A 14,377-nucleotide genomic window follows, 5' to 3' on the forward strand; every position below is an offset into this window, starting at 1 on the left:
ACTTCATACGTCCCTCTTGCAACTCAGAAGTATTCATACACAGTTGGTGTCATTTAGAAGTAAGGGAGAGCACTTGAGGTGATTTGCGAGTTCTTAATTGGAGATTAAGGACTTCATTAGTGCTTCAAGAGTAGCGAGTGTGCATCTAGCTGTTGTTTAGGCTTGATAGGAATCAAGTGAACCAGTTAGCTTGTTACTCTTGGTGGTTAGTAACACCTAGTCGGTCGTAGAGATTGGTGTTCTCAGTAAGCTCTTGGAGGTCTTGTGGAAGCCCCGGGAAGCTCGTGTACTTGGTTTGATGCTCGCCAATCTGGAGATGGAGAAGTGGCAATCACTAGTGAGCACTTGAGTCTTGGTGACTCAAAGGGGAGCGACATCCTTGTGTGGATACTCCAACGAGAATGAGTGGAGAGTGTCAAATTTTTTATACCTCGGGAAAAACTCGGTGTCCTCTTTCCCTACTCTTGTTACATTCCGCATTTTGCTTCTAGCATTTACTTCATGCAAGTTTCAATTCCGCACTTTTCTTATGTTCTATATGCTTGCATGTTTGTTCTTATCATTCTAGCTTGCTAGGTCGTCTAGATGCTTTTATTCATTCTATGCTAAGATTGCCTTTTGTTCTAGAATGTGGTAGTTGGTCACCCCCCCTCTAGGGCCATTGGATCCTTTCAAACGCATCCAAATACATATCGACAAACACACTTGTGTAAGAACTCGCTTCATCATAGAATTGTAAATATTAGAAAGTTGAAATAAATTCATTACAGAATCACAAATGTTGCAAAGTTCCGATCAACTCATAATTACATAAGACTTCACAACCTAGGGCTTCCATAGTAGAACTCGACCTGTGGGCTGATGACTTTAGACACCATGAACTTAGCGATCCATCGTCGAACATGCAAAACTGTCGATTACAACTCAAAACACAACAAATCTACCAATTAGGGTTTAGAGGAGGAGAGGAAGGGAGGAGGAAAGAGGGAGATGCGAACCTTCAAAGACCTAGCACCAATTCAAATTTCAAATCAACAAAATCTTGGAGAATCCCTAGAGGAGCCAGTGAAAATCGCCAGCCACTATACGGGCGACACGATGCAGTAACTGTTCGCTCGCACAGTGGTTGGCCAGCTCTTAAAATAGAGTTGAGTAATAGATGACGGGTTATAAGGTTACTTGTCACATATTAAAAGTCATAAGTGACTGATTGCATTATAACCCGTCACTTATAATTGGCCTAGGAAGACCCGTCACCTTTGCCAAGTTATAAGTGACGGGTCATAATATGACCCATCACTTATTACTATTGCAGGGGGACCCGTCACCTATGACCAATTTATAAGTGACGGGTTTAATTATTACCCGTCACTTATTTTATTAGTGACGGGTAACATTATGACCCATCACCTATTATCTGATATCAATAACGGATCTATAAATGGACATGACCCAAGGTGATATAAGTGACTGGTGGCGTAATGACGCGTCACTAAACTGTGTCTTCTATGTCTATTTTTCACGTAGTGCATGTACCACTACTTGAAATTTCCTTCTCTTGTATGCCAATGTTATCATGAGCGACTGAGACTTTTTCAGTGGCGATCAAGGATTTTAATAACTTTTAATGACATACATGAATTATCCCAATATTTATGTGTGTGTGAGGGGGGAGGGGGGTAAGAGCAATAATCATGGTAAAGAAACAATCCACTAAGCCTTTTTCTTCGAGAACACAAAATTCTGAAAATATTAGGAAACTGAACCAGTTGCAGTCATCAAGAGGAAACTTCAAAGGTCCGATTGCAAATTGAATGGAACATTCCATAGTAACCGGGTATTGGGGGTAAATTTAAAAGGTAACCTCTACAAAAAAAAAAAATGGGAACCCTAGGAATATCAAAAGGCAAATTTTTTTCTACAACTGTCAAGAAGAATATCTAGTAAAATGGTTGTCAAGAAGAAGGTCAAGGGAATTTTTTTTGTTATCATTTGCTTCTTACTTTCAACTGTTAACATATTTTTTGAAATTAAAATTTATCATATCTATGCATCACGAGCCAAAATAATGTACACCAAGTTAACACAAAAAATCAAATCAAATAAAAGCATACAGTTATAGTATAATTAAGCAAATATGTGAACATTGAACCTTTCTGCAAAAATATAAACATTCAACTTTGTTGTCACAGGCAAATTTAAATCTTCTTATTGTTATTTTGAAAGGCACAACAAGATTATAATATCTTCCTCTAGTTGCACTTAATTTTTGTTTCTCTCTCCCTTTTGATGGGGCTGAGGTTGTAGTCCAAAAATTAAATTATTAATCATGCCAATATAATCCAAATAATTCATCATTTTTTTCCATTTTTGTTAAGGAAAAGTAGGTGAGCAAATTAAGCAGCCTGAAGATTGTGCCCTTGCTTACCTAAGAAAGCATCTTACAAGTATAACTCCGAAGAGATCCGTTGGGATCACACTTTTCTAGTACCATTTTCTCCACAAACGCAACATAAACAAAACAAAAGTCGGCAAAAGAACCTGCCATTCGCTACAACCCCAAGTACGGTATCATGCTTGGAAGTTGCAAACCTGTGTCACTCTGCTCGCTCATTGGAGCATCCATGCTTTTTTCTCTCTCCACACTCTCAAATTGCTACATCTACTTGTTGCTACGCTACACTCTGCATTGGTTGACATCTATTTCCTTTATCTTTTTATTTGAGATCTTTTCTTTTAATACTAACGCACAGCAAGCATATATATTTTAGCTTTATTTAGCACCTATCACAATGTTGTGATAACATTTCATTTCATATACAAAATTCATAACACTAACGATGCTAATGGTTTTATGCACACATTTTCTAAAATAATTATTTTACCCACATATTGTGTATCTCTTGCCTTTTACAAATGAACTACAGTCATATGTATTAGATATGAATTTTTGTATGCTCATACGTTAAAATGGTAAAATGTTCAACCCAAATCCTCTGATGTACTGCATATCCACTAATATACGGACCATACTTCACATGATCTCGTCCCCTTGGATCTTCTGACTTTGCACCATAAAGTCAGAGAAGCATAGTAAGATTATTGTGCGCCTGTAACTGTGCTTTCTTTCCAAGAACTTTATTCAACGAACTGGGTTTTGAAAAAAAAAAATTCTATCCTCAGACAGGAAACTGAGTTTTGCAAGTTTTTTATTTTGAAAACACAGAACTACCGGATATCCAGACTTTTGCCTCGACTTCTCCTTGTCTTGCTTTCGAAATTTCTTCTTGCTTTTTGCACCGACACGAAGATTGGACGAACTATTTGCGCAAGCACGCGAGATGAACAGAGGATGCACGCGTGGAGCGGATAAGTTTTATACAGGCGCCTACAAAATAGCGGTTTCATCTTCCGGGACATCTTTCTTTTTCTTTTAAACAGCAAGCAGGATACAACTATGTGTCCTCAAGCTATTTCATCATGTCATAAATACTTATCAATTTGATCAATATTTGATCAAACTTTTAAAATTTTAATCGACAATAGCTTCTAAAATATTTAGTTTTAAAACGTAAAAAACACATGGGTAGTTTTGTCTTGAAAAATATTTTTATAATATTATATTTTTATTATATATTATAACTAAATTTTAATAAAAAATAATGTTCAAAACTGCGTATAAAATATCGTGAAAATAAAAAACATTATGTATTTTTAATTAGAGGGAATAATTTGTACGTGGGTCTTTATTTTCCTTGTTTAATCAAGGAGCAGATCCCGGACACTGCTCCCATTCTCCCCATCCCAAAGCCACCTTAATCTCGCGCAGAGCATATGCTCCCACGGATTCCCCTCCCCTCCCCTGCTCCAACCAACGCCCAACTCCTCGTCGAGCGCGCGCGCGCCACGCTTATATTAAGCGGCGCGTCACAAGTGTTTCACCCTCCGTATTCTCATTCAAGCACCCAAGCACACGTTAGGCGATCTAGCGAGTTTGATTACATGTATACTGGGAGACGTGATTAGTTAGCTAAGTACTAGGACTAGGGACTAGATTATTAGCGCTAGTAATAATTAATTCAGAGATGAAGTTTGGGAAGCGGCTGAAGAAGCAGATCGAGGAGAGCCTGCCGGAGTGGCGGAGCCAGTTCCTCAACTACAAGGAGCTCAAGCGCCGCGTCAACGCCGTCTCCTCCCCGGCGCCCTCCCCTGACGCCGAGGCCGACTTCCTCGCCCTGCTCAACGCCGAGGTCGACAAGTTCAACCACTTCTTCCTCGAGCAGGAGGAGGAGTTCATCATCAGGCAGAGGGTATGTGCATACGTACGTCCTTGTGTTCCTTTGAATATGGTGCAACCTGGACCTCATTGTGCACATGAAAGATTGCTGACGACGTGCTCGTGCTTTTGCGGATGCAGGAACTGCAGGAGAGGATCCAGAGGGCGGCCGAGGCCAAGCCGGCGCCGGCGGTGGAGGCGGAGATCGCGCGCATACGGCGGGAGGTCGTCGACTGCCACGGCGAGATGGTGCTGCTCCTCAACTACAGCAGCATGAACTACACGGGCCTCGCCAAGATCCTCAAGAAGTACGACAAGCGCACCGGCGGCCTCCTCCGCCTGCCCGTCATCGCCAGCGTCCTGCAGCAGCCTTTCTTCACCACCGAGCTCATCTCCAAGCTCGTCAAAGACTGCGAGGCCATGACGGAGGCCGTCTTCCCCGCCCCAGCTGCCGACGCCAGCCAGCGGAAGGAGGAGGAGCGCGACGCGCTGGCCGTCGCCGAGCAGAGCATCTTCCGCAACACCGTCGCCGCGCTGCTCACCATGCAGGAGGTCCGCAGCGGTAGCTCCACCATCGGCCACTTCTCCCTGCCGCCCCTGGCGCCCCTGCCGGAGTCCGACTGGCTGCTTCAGTCGGTCCAGCCGCCGTCGCCCCTCATCCCCACGCAGTGAATTGGTGATACACCACAGAATATACAAGCACACACCAATGCGGTGCTTAATTAAATTAATTGGAGGCTACCATTTTGATTTCTTTTTATTTGTCACGAAATGCTGCACTGTTATGCGGCTGAAAAGAGCAGATGTGTAATTATCAGTTAGTAATATCTTTTTCCTTTTGGTGTGTACTTTTGCTCTGTTTTCCCCACTTTTTCCTAACTACTAGGAGTAAATAATGTCGAAGGCCGGATCAATTCGCATTGTTCTTGCAGTGTAATTTTAGCAGCAAATCAAATACCACACTGTGGATTAAAGATGCTGATAGAATCCTCTCTTGTTCTTGACATTTCTCTTCCAATTAGCAGCTACCCAATTTCATGTTTTTTAGATTGTTATAAGAAAGATGAGATTTATGAAGTATTAAACTGTTCTGCACTAGATGAAGTGGGGGGAGGGGGTTGGGAGAAACTTTGTGCTTCAGGCAACAAAGGCTGCGTTAAGTCAGGGAAATTTTGGGTACATAGTAGGGTACTGAAATTTTTAAGACCCTGAGCGACACATCTGAAAAAGAGTGACGTTTTGGCTTTAAGCAAGAGCCAGTGGCAAAATTATAAGCAGAATTCCAGCTTTCGATCTTGTATTGCATTGAGCAAGTTCACTAACTTTCTAAGGACTATATGCTCATTAGTGCAGAGACCGAGTGCATTCCCGAAACCAAGAGAACATTCAACTTGGGCTCCTCACGAGTGATGACGAAACACCGAAAAAAACATTGAAGTTTTTATTGTTGAAGTGGTTATACTATTTCAGGTAAATCAGCTCTCCATTTAAAAGCGCCCCACAGTTCTGTATCTAATGCCTGATGACAACTCCAACAGCCAATTCAACTGACCGCTAATGTTCCTCTGAAGAAAATTTTGCACCAGATTGTAAGATGATCCTTTCGACCGATCGAATATGCGGCGGTGAGCGGTGGTCGTGGGTAGTGTGCGAAGAACTAATTAGTTGTTTGAAGATGCCAGTCGTCATGCATTCATAATCGTTCAAGACTTTTCAGATACATGTCAACACTTTTTTTTTTGCTTTCTCGTTTGGAAGATGACAAGAATATTCTTTCAGAAAGGTCCCTGATAGACGTGAACAGACAGATGGCTGGATGGGCATGTTGCTGCTCTAATAATGAACACTGGATATTCCTCCCAAAATGCCAAAAAACTTTATTTGCCGGGATGCAGAATTGGGTCTATGAAACCACATTGTAGAAAAGGGAGGAAAAGCATGTGAGCTTGAATGTACAGAAAAGGACTGATTGGTGTAAACAAATGCCGACAGAGCCTGTCGGTTGTCGACGAGTAAAACCTTGAGGAACCGGAAACATCAGCTTCCAGATGAAGGTTTTATTTTATGATGGATGGCTCTCCTTCGCACCAGAGAAGCAGGCAGGAACAGAAAATAATTAATTCACAATCTGAACATTTTACCTTTTAGTTTGCATGTTTAAACATTTGGAGAGAGAAAAGTACATGTAGATACTTTAGATGTATCGATTTAGATTGTTTTAAACCTTCCCCTGGATGAAATTGCACTTTTTTTTCAAGGGTTTCCATCCTTGTAGACATTTTAGTTTAATTTTTGTGACCATTTTTCAGATTGCGGGGCATATGTTGGACGACAAGAAAACGACAGAGGAACTTGTTTCTAAAAGCCTACTAGCTTGTACACTGAGCAACAAGTTCTTGCGCTGAACTTGTAACCATCCAGAAGATTTTTGTGCCAAACAATTGATGACCCCTTCTCTCTAGATGGTCATGCTACAAACGCCCATAATGTAAACTATCTTATGCGACCAGTAATAATCACGTTCCTATCAGGAAGAAAGCGCTTTAGCAATCTCATCATCAGCTTCACCAAATGAAAAGCGAGGTGTTTTGTTGCATACGTAACCTGGAAAATCATCAACAAAGATTGGAGGCAGAGCATGAGCATATGCCTGATTTATGCCAAGGTGATAACCTTTTTTTGCTGCACTTGGACAATAGTGGCATCGCCTGATTAGTTATTACAAGTGACCCCATCTTATCCGACCTCGCTTTTGTGTAAAGCAGCAAATTACGGCTAGCATATGCCAAGTATCGAACCAATTGATCTGCTCCACTAGTATACCAGGCGACCAATGCGTACTGGGCAATATGGGTAAAGGTGGTTTGGCGAGTCCAAACTGTACAAGAACCGAAAAGTTTGCAAGACTTGACCAAGCTTGATGCTTAATTGTTTTTGTAAGAAAGGACACTAAAGGATACAGTGATATCTGAACACATCTGTTTATAATTTCAAATGGTAGCAGTTAGATCACCAGTTGTTCACTTGACCTGAAACAACCGAGATCCTTAAACAGCGTTGAAACTAGAACTAGTTAGGATGCATGCATTGTTCAGCGTCAAGAACAGTAGTCCACTAATCTTGTCTGAATATTCTCAAAACCATAGCAATCAAAACATGTGTCCGGTATATGATGTTTGGTGGCTTTGGTCCCTTGTCCTTACTGTATGGTTCAGTCAGTGTGCTAATCAATTCCCTTTTACAGCACTGGAGCTGTTGAACATCCGTGCTGCTGAGATCCAGAAATTGTTACCTTACTGATTACAAGACGTAAGGATCAAAAGATCTCTAAGCTTATCTCCAACTCCTCATCATCATTGCATGCACTTCCAGCATGCGCAACTGATTCAGTTCTGAGGATAAAAGTTTCGGCAAGACAGGTGGCACCAGAGGACTCGTCAGTCGTCACTCACCGGTAGGCAGAGAGTGATTTGTCGGGGCGCCCAAACTAACCTGGTGTATCTTTTTAGGGTGAAGTCTATTTTACAACCGGAAGTATCGCAGAAGTCGGAAAAACAACCTGAACTTCAAAACTGGACACTATTCAACGCTGAACTATCAAAGTGTTGTTTACGCGATCTTTATTTCGAATGCAAAATACCAGTGTGAATTATATGAACCGTGAATGGAAGTTTCAATGTGAATGAAAATGCGTATGAACTTATTGTATGTGATATTTGTGAATGTGTATGAATTGTGTGTATGTGATATGTATGTGATATTTGAACTGTATATGTGACATGTGAGCTATATATATCTGATCTTTGATACGTGGAATTACAGTCGGTTAATGAACAGAATCAACTGTGGCAGAACCATTATCCTACTCGGTTCTAGCTACAAACCAACTAAGGTAATTATCGTTCCAGATGGTTTCGAACCGACTGTGATAATATATAATTATCATAATCACTCTATTTTAGTCGGTTAGGCAACCGATTGGAATAGCCCTCGCGAACCGACTGGAATAGCGTTTTCAGTGCTAGTGTACAAATTTATCTAGGTTATAAATATTACATAGCGCAGAGAGATTTTTTCTAGAATTTCTGAAAGTTGTTTGCTAACTTCTAAATTTCAAAAACTGGTTCATAATTAGGCCACATCACCACGTCAGCAACATGTCACTTTGAAACACTGTAAATTCGAACCAAGATTGAAACATTAACGGTTTTGGTAGTTCAAGGTTGAATAGTGTCTGGTTTTCAAGTTTAGGGTTGTTTTTCCATAATAGTTCAGGGTTGTAAAATAGACTTTACCCTTTTTAACATTAATTAATGAATCAATGTTTTTCTTTCTTTTGAGAGGAGACGAATGTATCAGGTATCAATCAGTTTATCACTATCATTTTGGCTAAACAAATTTCCATTCATATATGAGCCGAGAAGTCCAGGCCCATCCTCACAAAAAGGCGTCCGGCCCATCAGCCCTGAAGCCCAAGGGGCCCTCAGCTAGGCAGCGAGAAGATTGCAGAGCCCTAACTAAACAAAGCCTCAGCCGCCGCCACCCGCCCAAGTGCATCGTCTGATTCGCTCGGTGTCTCCTCCTTCCCGGCTCCTCGCCGAGCCGCCGTTGTCCACTGCTGCTTGCCGGTAAGCCTGCCTGACCATGCCTTTCTTCAATCTCACCTCGGGATTAGGGAGTCTGAATCGCGAGCGATGCAGTATCTCTGATAGATTCGTCCTACAAATTGTTTCATCTGAACGCCGCATGCTATTCTTTACTTGTACGTACTTGGAAGAATCGATGAGCCTAGCAGATTCCCTTCATGCGTAACCTGTCTTCGTTATAGGCAAGATCAGTACTCAATTGAATTACTCGTTCGTTTAGGTCCTGGTTCGTGTTCGATCTTGCTTATTACTCTCTCAGACGGCGGTCAAGAAAACCATCGGTTGGTCTAGTTTGCTGTTTACTAGTATTAGTTGCTGATCTTTTTACTTCTTCTAGAGTTATATTGTATGTAATTCACAACGCAGCCGCTTGCTTACATGTTACTACTTGTTTGTGACTTGATGTTTGCTATAGACTCTAGTTATGTCTTGGATTATTTGTGGGCAATATGTTTAGTTGTTACTCTCTTTGCTACATCAATAAATTTTAGGATTTTTATTGTTGGTTATTCTTAACTATTTTCTTCTTCTTGCCTATAGATCACCTGATACATTTTGTTGAGGCGAGATGGCGATTGTTTTGTCAAATGTCAACTCCGAGGCAGGACTCCAAAACCTTAATGACTACCTCCTCACTCGCAGCTACATCAGCGGGTATGTGATACGTGTTGGGCTGTTGGCTCCTATACCAGATGGTCATACTTGTCACATCAAACTTACACTCTATTAAACTTTGCCCCTTTAGATACCAAGCCTCAAAGGATGACATGGCTGTGTTCACTGCGCTTTCATCTGCTCCCCCAGCAAGCTATGTCAACGTTACAAGGTGGTACGACCATATCAGTGCTCTACTAAAGTCCAGATGTGTACTTGAGCTACCATTGGTATCTACCATTTCATTCCGTTTGTTCTGTTCCTTAGGGGACTCTTATTTGATGTGCAGTGGAGTCACCACAGAGGGTGAAGGTATCAAGGTTGTGTCATCTGCTTGGTCTGTGGCTTCAACTCCTGAAACTGCTGACCAAAAAGGTTACAAACTGTTGTGTATATTTGTTTTGGCGGTGAAGCTAAATGTTGTGTAGTGTCAGGCTCAAGATCAAAACTTATACTTGATTAACAGATGCTTTCATTGTTGAAATACCAATCATAGCCAATTTAACATAGCACCTTTTGCCATCAAATTTTATTTGTAACAAGGCAACACGTTCATGACAATTTATTGCTTCTATCTCTGAAATCTGAAGCAGCTGTAATTTAAGGCACTGCAGCAGCTGACGTCTGATGAAGTGATGATGATGTTGAACTATTCGGTGAGGAGACTGAAGAGGAGCGTGCAGCAGCTGTTAAGGCTTCTGGCAAGAAAAAATAGTGTATGTCCGTCATTTATTTATCTGGTTTACTTCCCAGTATTTAACTTAAATTAGAGAGTGATATAGAGAAGAACTAGTGAAAGGAGGGTACGGGCCTGGGGCTCTATAATCCGTATTTAGTGTTTTTAAAACTCATGAAGTGGGATGTAAAAGTCAACAAACTTTTTAGTCAAATTTGCACCCGCATTTTAATGTGGTGAATTTTTTTTTTGCGGGCGAATGTGGTGAATATTTGATCTCATTCAATTGTATGTATGCTCATTTAGCCAACCCTTTAGCAAAATGCTGAAGTTATGCTATATGATCTGAGAAAATCCATTGCTAACTTGGACTGTATCTTATTTTAGCTGGGAAGTCATCAGTTCTTCTAGATGTAAAGCCATGGGATGATGAAACTGACATGCAAAACCTTGAGGAAGCTGTTAGCAGCGTGAAGATGGAAGGCCTTCGCTGGGGTGCATGTATGTGACTCTGTTCTTCCGTAGTATTCTACTTTTCAAAGCAATGCTAACAACTTATCATGTCCTTTCTAAACATGAGATGCCATCGTTTGCAGCAAAACTTGTTCCAGTTGGATATGGCATCAAGAAGATGCAAATTATGATGACCGTTGTGGATGACCTTGTTTCTGTCGACAGTCTCATTGAGGACCATCTCTGTACTGAACCAACCAATGAGTACATCCAGAGCTGCGATATTGTAGCCTTTAACAAAATCTGTAAGTTACCTTCAACATTGTTTGTGTAGAATGAGGGCACCCTGCTTCCGTACTTATATTAGGCTTTGGTAGAGTCCTTGTTTGAATGCAACATATTCACATTACCAGTAGTTTGCTGGCCAGTTATATGGTTGGGAACTTACTAAGCTCACATAACCAGTAGTATAGGAGCGTGTTTGGCCTAGCTTTAGGCTCAGTTTGGGCATGTTTGTGTTTTTTTTCCCCGAGAAGTTGAACCAAGAACCTATTTGACCGAGCTAAAGCTTCTTTGTAAGTTAGCTTTTTGGACCTTCAGTTTGCAAGCTCCAGGAGCCCCATATCTTTGGCTTGAAGCTTATTTGGGGCATCCTGTTTTCAATGGGCCTAAAGCTTTCAGTGATAGTACCCACAGAATATCCCACATGTATTTCCTATGCTTCAAGAAGTCCATAAGCTGAAGCTAGTTCAAACAGCCTTAAAGCCACAGTATGAGTTTTAGGACTTAGGAACTGAAACCACACAAAAGCTGGTTTTTTGGAGAACCTCTGTCTTTGCCAAAGTGACCTATAGACATGCTAATGGCCAACCTTTGCTGAAAGCTGATTGGTACTGCGGTTATCTGCCGAATTGTAGTTGTACCGGGGCCTCTTAGTCATCATATTGTTTTGCCTTTTGATTATCAAAACTATTTGGCTATGCAGCATGCACGTCATAGACATTATTCCTTCGAATAAATAAAAACTACTCCACTATAACATTCTTGATTCATTGGCCACTTGTATGTAGGAGAGAGGATTGTGTATTTGTTTTAGTCCAGTTGAATCACCTATCTTGCCAACCCATACTGGTTTAAATAGTTCCTAATTATAGACTCGGTAGTTGTGTACTGCAGGTTTTGGGAGTCTGCACCCTCCTATATCCAATCTCTTATTCGGTCATATACTGTGCCATGGTTTCTTTATTACTGATCTGATATGATACAGTTATTACTATCCAATGATTGATCAGGCCAATTAGCATCTGCCAAGTTTATTAGTTTAACTTACAGATCCTTTTCCCTGCTTTTGTGGCTTTACAACAAGAACCTCACTTGATGTTTCTATTTGAATCTAACTTTTGACCTCTGCTGGAAGCCTAATGGGCTAATTTTTCTGCAGAAAACTGGATCATCAAGGAACCAAAGTTTTGTGGAGTACACTGCAAGTTTTCATTACTGTTTCTACGATGCTCATCATATTAACCGCTATATATATGCTTTGCCATCCGACTTTTCGTTGTGGCGTAATGTAGAACTGACTACATTTGCTACCTAAAATACGATTTGTTTGGATTTTGGTGGACTGCCGGGGTTATCCCTTTCGTGCCACCTTTCTTTTCCTGTTATTTCGTGCCATTATTTATATTTTGGAGACCTTCAACGCTTGCGGTTGTAGCTTGGCACAATGGCACTTACATAGTGTTTGGTTAGATGTTTTGTAACGTAATTCAATTACGGAGACGGAGGATAAGATATACCCTTACATCTGTTTAATTTGCTTAGTCTATTATCGATTAATAGGGGAACCGGTTACCTACACAGTAGAAACCCGACCCCTCCAAATCGGCGGGCATCCCTGCTGTTCTCTCTCTCAGCTGATCACAACAGAAGCAGCGGTAGTAGCCTTCTCCCCCTCCCAGCCCCCAAACTCTCACCTAGATCCACCAAAAGAAGGTTTCCATGAGCTCCTTTGCCATTTCCCCAAGCCTGTTTAGCCATTCCTCGCTGGAATTGAGCTCTCCGACAACCTTCTTCTCCAACTCTGGCCTGCGACACCTCCTCGCCGTGAAATGCCACTGCAACACCTCCCCATGCCATCTGAACCTCGGGTGAGCTCGCACATGCACAAGTGAGCCTCGCCAACCCCTTCTCCTCCTCCCAATGCCCTCCTTTCTCCCTGCATGCTGGCGATGGAGCTCCACCATCGCCGCCGCCATGGATGCCGCCCTGAGCTTTGGCTCCGTGCATGTCATCGGGACCAAGCAAAACGGGATCCCCACTATGCGCTGATGCCTATGTCGCCTTCCATTGGCCGAGATTCACCTCTGTTCACCGGCGGCTTCCTCACTGTTACATTAACAAACCAAACAAATCTAGTTTTCATTCATTCGCTTCCCATTTCATGTGTATTGCGATACCATTACCATTTACGATTATAGTGTGCTAACCAAACACTACCTTAGTTCGGTAACCTTCATCATATTTTCAGTGATAACCAAACACTTGGTTGACTGGTTGTCACCCCTGCACGCAGACGGTATATAAGAATGTATAACCCTGCTATAGCTGGGCAGGTACGAGTGTTTGTACTATGGTTTTGCAGCCAAGCTAATCGGGTGTCTGACGTGGCCAGATGGGGAGGTGGGGTTTAGGGTTAAGGTTTGAGTGGAGGTCAGATTAGGGCTTAGGTGGGATGGGAAGCAATGAGGCATCATGTAGCGAAAATGGTAATATTAGGTTATGATTATGATTTTAGTGATTAATAATAATATAGTCAATATGACTAACATATTTGTTAAAAATATATATTAGTAGGTCTCATAGATGCAATACATGAAGAATCCACCGCAGCCAGGACAAAGTTGGAATGAATTAGAGAAGTTTCAGGAAGATTTACCTCACCGGATGGTCCGGTGCTCTGGGTCCGAAGCATATTTGGCAAAGGGGAGAGAGGCCTGAAGACCTCACCAGAAGGTCCGATGATTAGAGAAGATACACACAGAGCATTTTGTCCAGAGAAGGTTGCAACTATTGAAGTTGAAGATCAAAGCATCGAATGGTCTGGTGATCAATGTGTTGCACACAACAGACAATGAACAATGCAAATGGATAGAAGGAGTTCAACATACTGGAAGGATCGGTGTATGTATTATACACACCGGAGGCTTAACACTTGACTAATTTACATAGGGTGCCAAGTGTTGAAGAATGAAGTTCAAGGCACCAGATAGTCCGGTGATGGATGCTATGTACACCGAAGCATTATTTCCAGAGAGGATTGCATTGGCTCGGTTGGTTGAAGTCAACTCACCGGATAGTCTGATGATAAAGTGATGTGCATCGGATGCTTACACCGAAGCAATTTACATAGAGAGGATGCAGTTGGCTCGGATGTTAAGTATATACTCATCGAATAGTCCGGTGATGGAGATAAAGTATACACCGGTGTGTCCGGTGTTCACAAAGGCTTAAGTGAGGTTCCAACGGCTAGTTTGTGAGAGTGTACTCACTGGATGATTCGGTGTTAGTACTATTGTTCTCACCGGATCATCCGGTGTTAACAACTTTTCTGAGTCGTTGGGTTAATGGCTAGTGCGCGGGTTTGAAGCTATAAATACCCCTTCACTCAGT

General features: G+C 41.8%; 1 protein-coding gene and 1 pseudogene across 1 annotated transcript; both read left to right on the top strand.

The window, feature by feature from the left end:
* Positions 1-3,970: 3,970 nt before the first annotated feature.
* LOC133911099 (SPX domain-containing protein 5-like) lies at positions 3,971-5,217 on the top strand. The gene is made up of 2 exons (XM_062353313.1): positions 3,971-4,310; positions 4,418-5,217. Exons 1-2 carry the CDS (start codon positions 4,086-4,088, stop codon positions 4,946-4,948), a joined length of 756 nt encoding a protein of 251 aa, XP_062209297.1. The 5' UTR covers positions 3,971-4,085; the 3' UTR covers positions 4,949-5,217.
* Positions 5,218-8,793: 3,576 nt separating this feature from the next.
* LOC133912665 (elongation factor 1-delta 2-like) lies at positions 8,794-12,476 on the top strand (annotated as a pseudogene).
* Positions 12,477-14,377: the final 1,901 nt, after the last annotated feature.

This window comes from Phragmites australis, chromosome 3 (genome assembly GCF_958298935.1).
Source record: "Phragmites australis chromosome 3, lpPhrAust1.1, whole genome shotgun sequence".
In the NCBI taxonomy this organism is placed as follows: Eukaryota; Viridiplantae; Streptophyta; class Magnoliopsida; order Poales; family Poaceae; genus Phragmites; species Phragmites australis.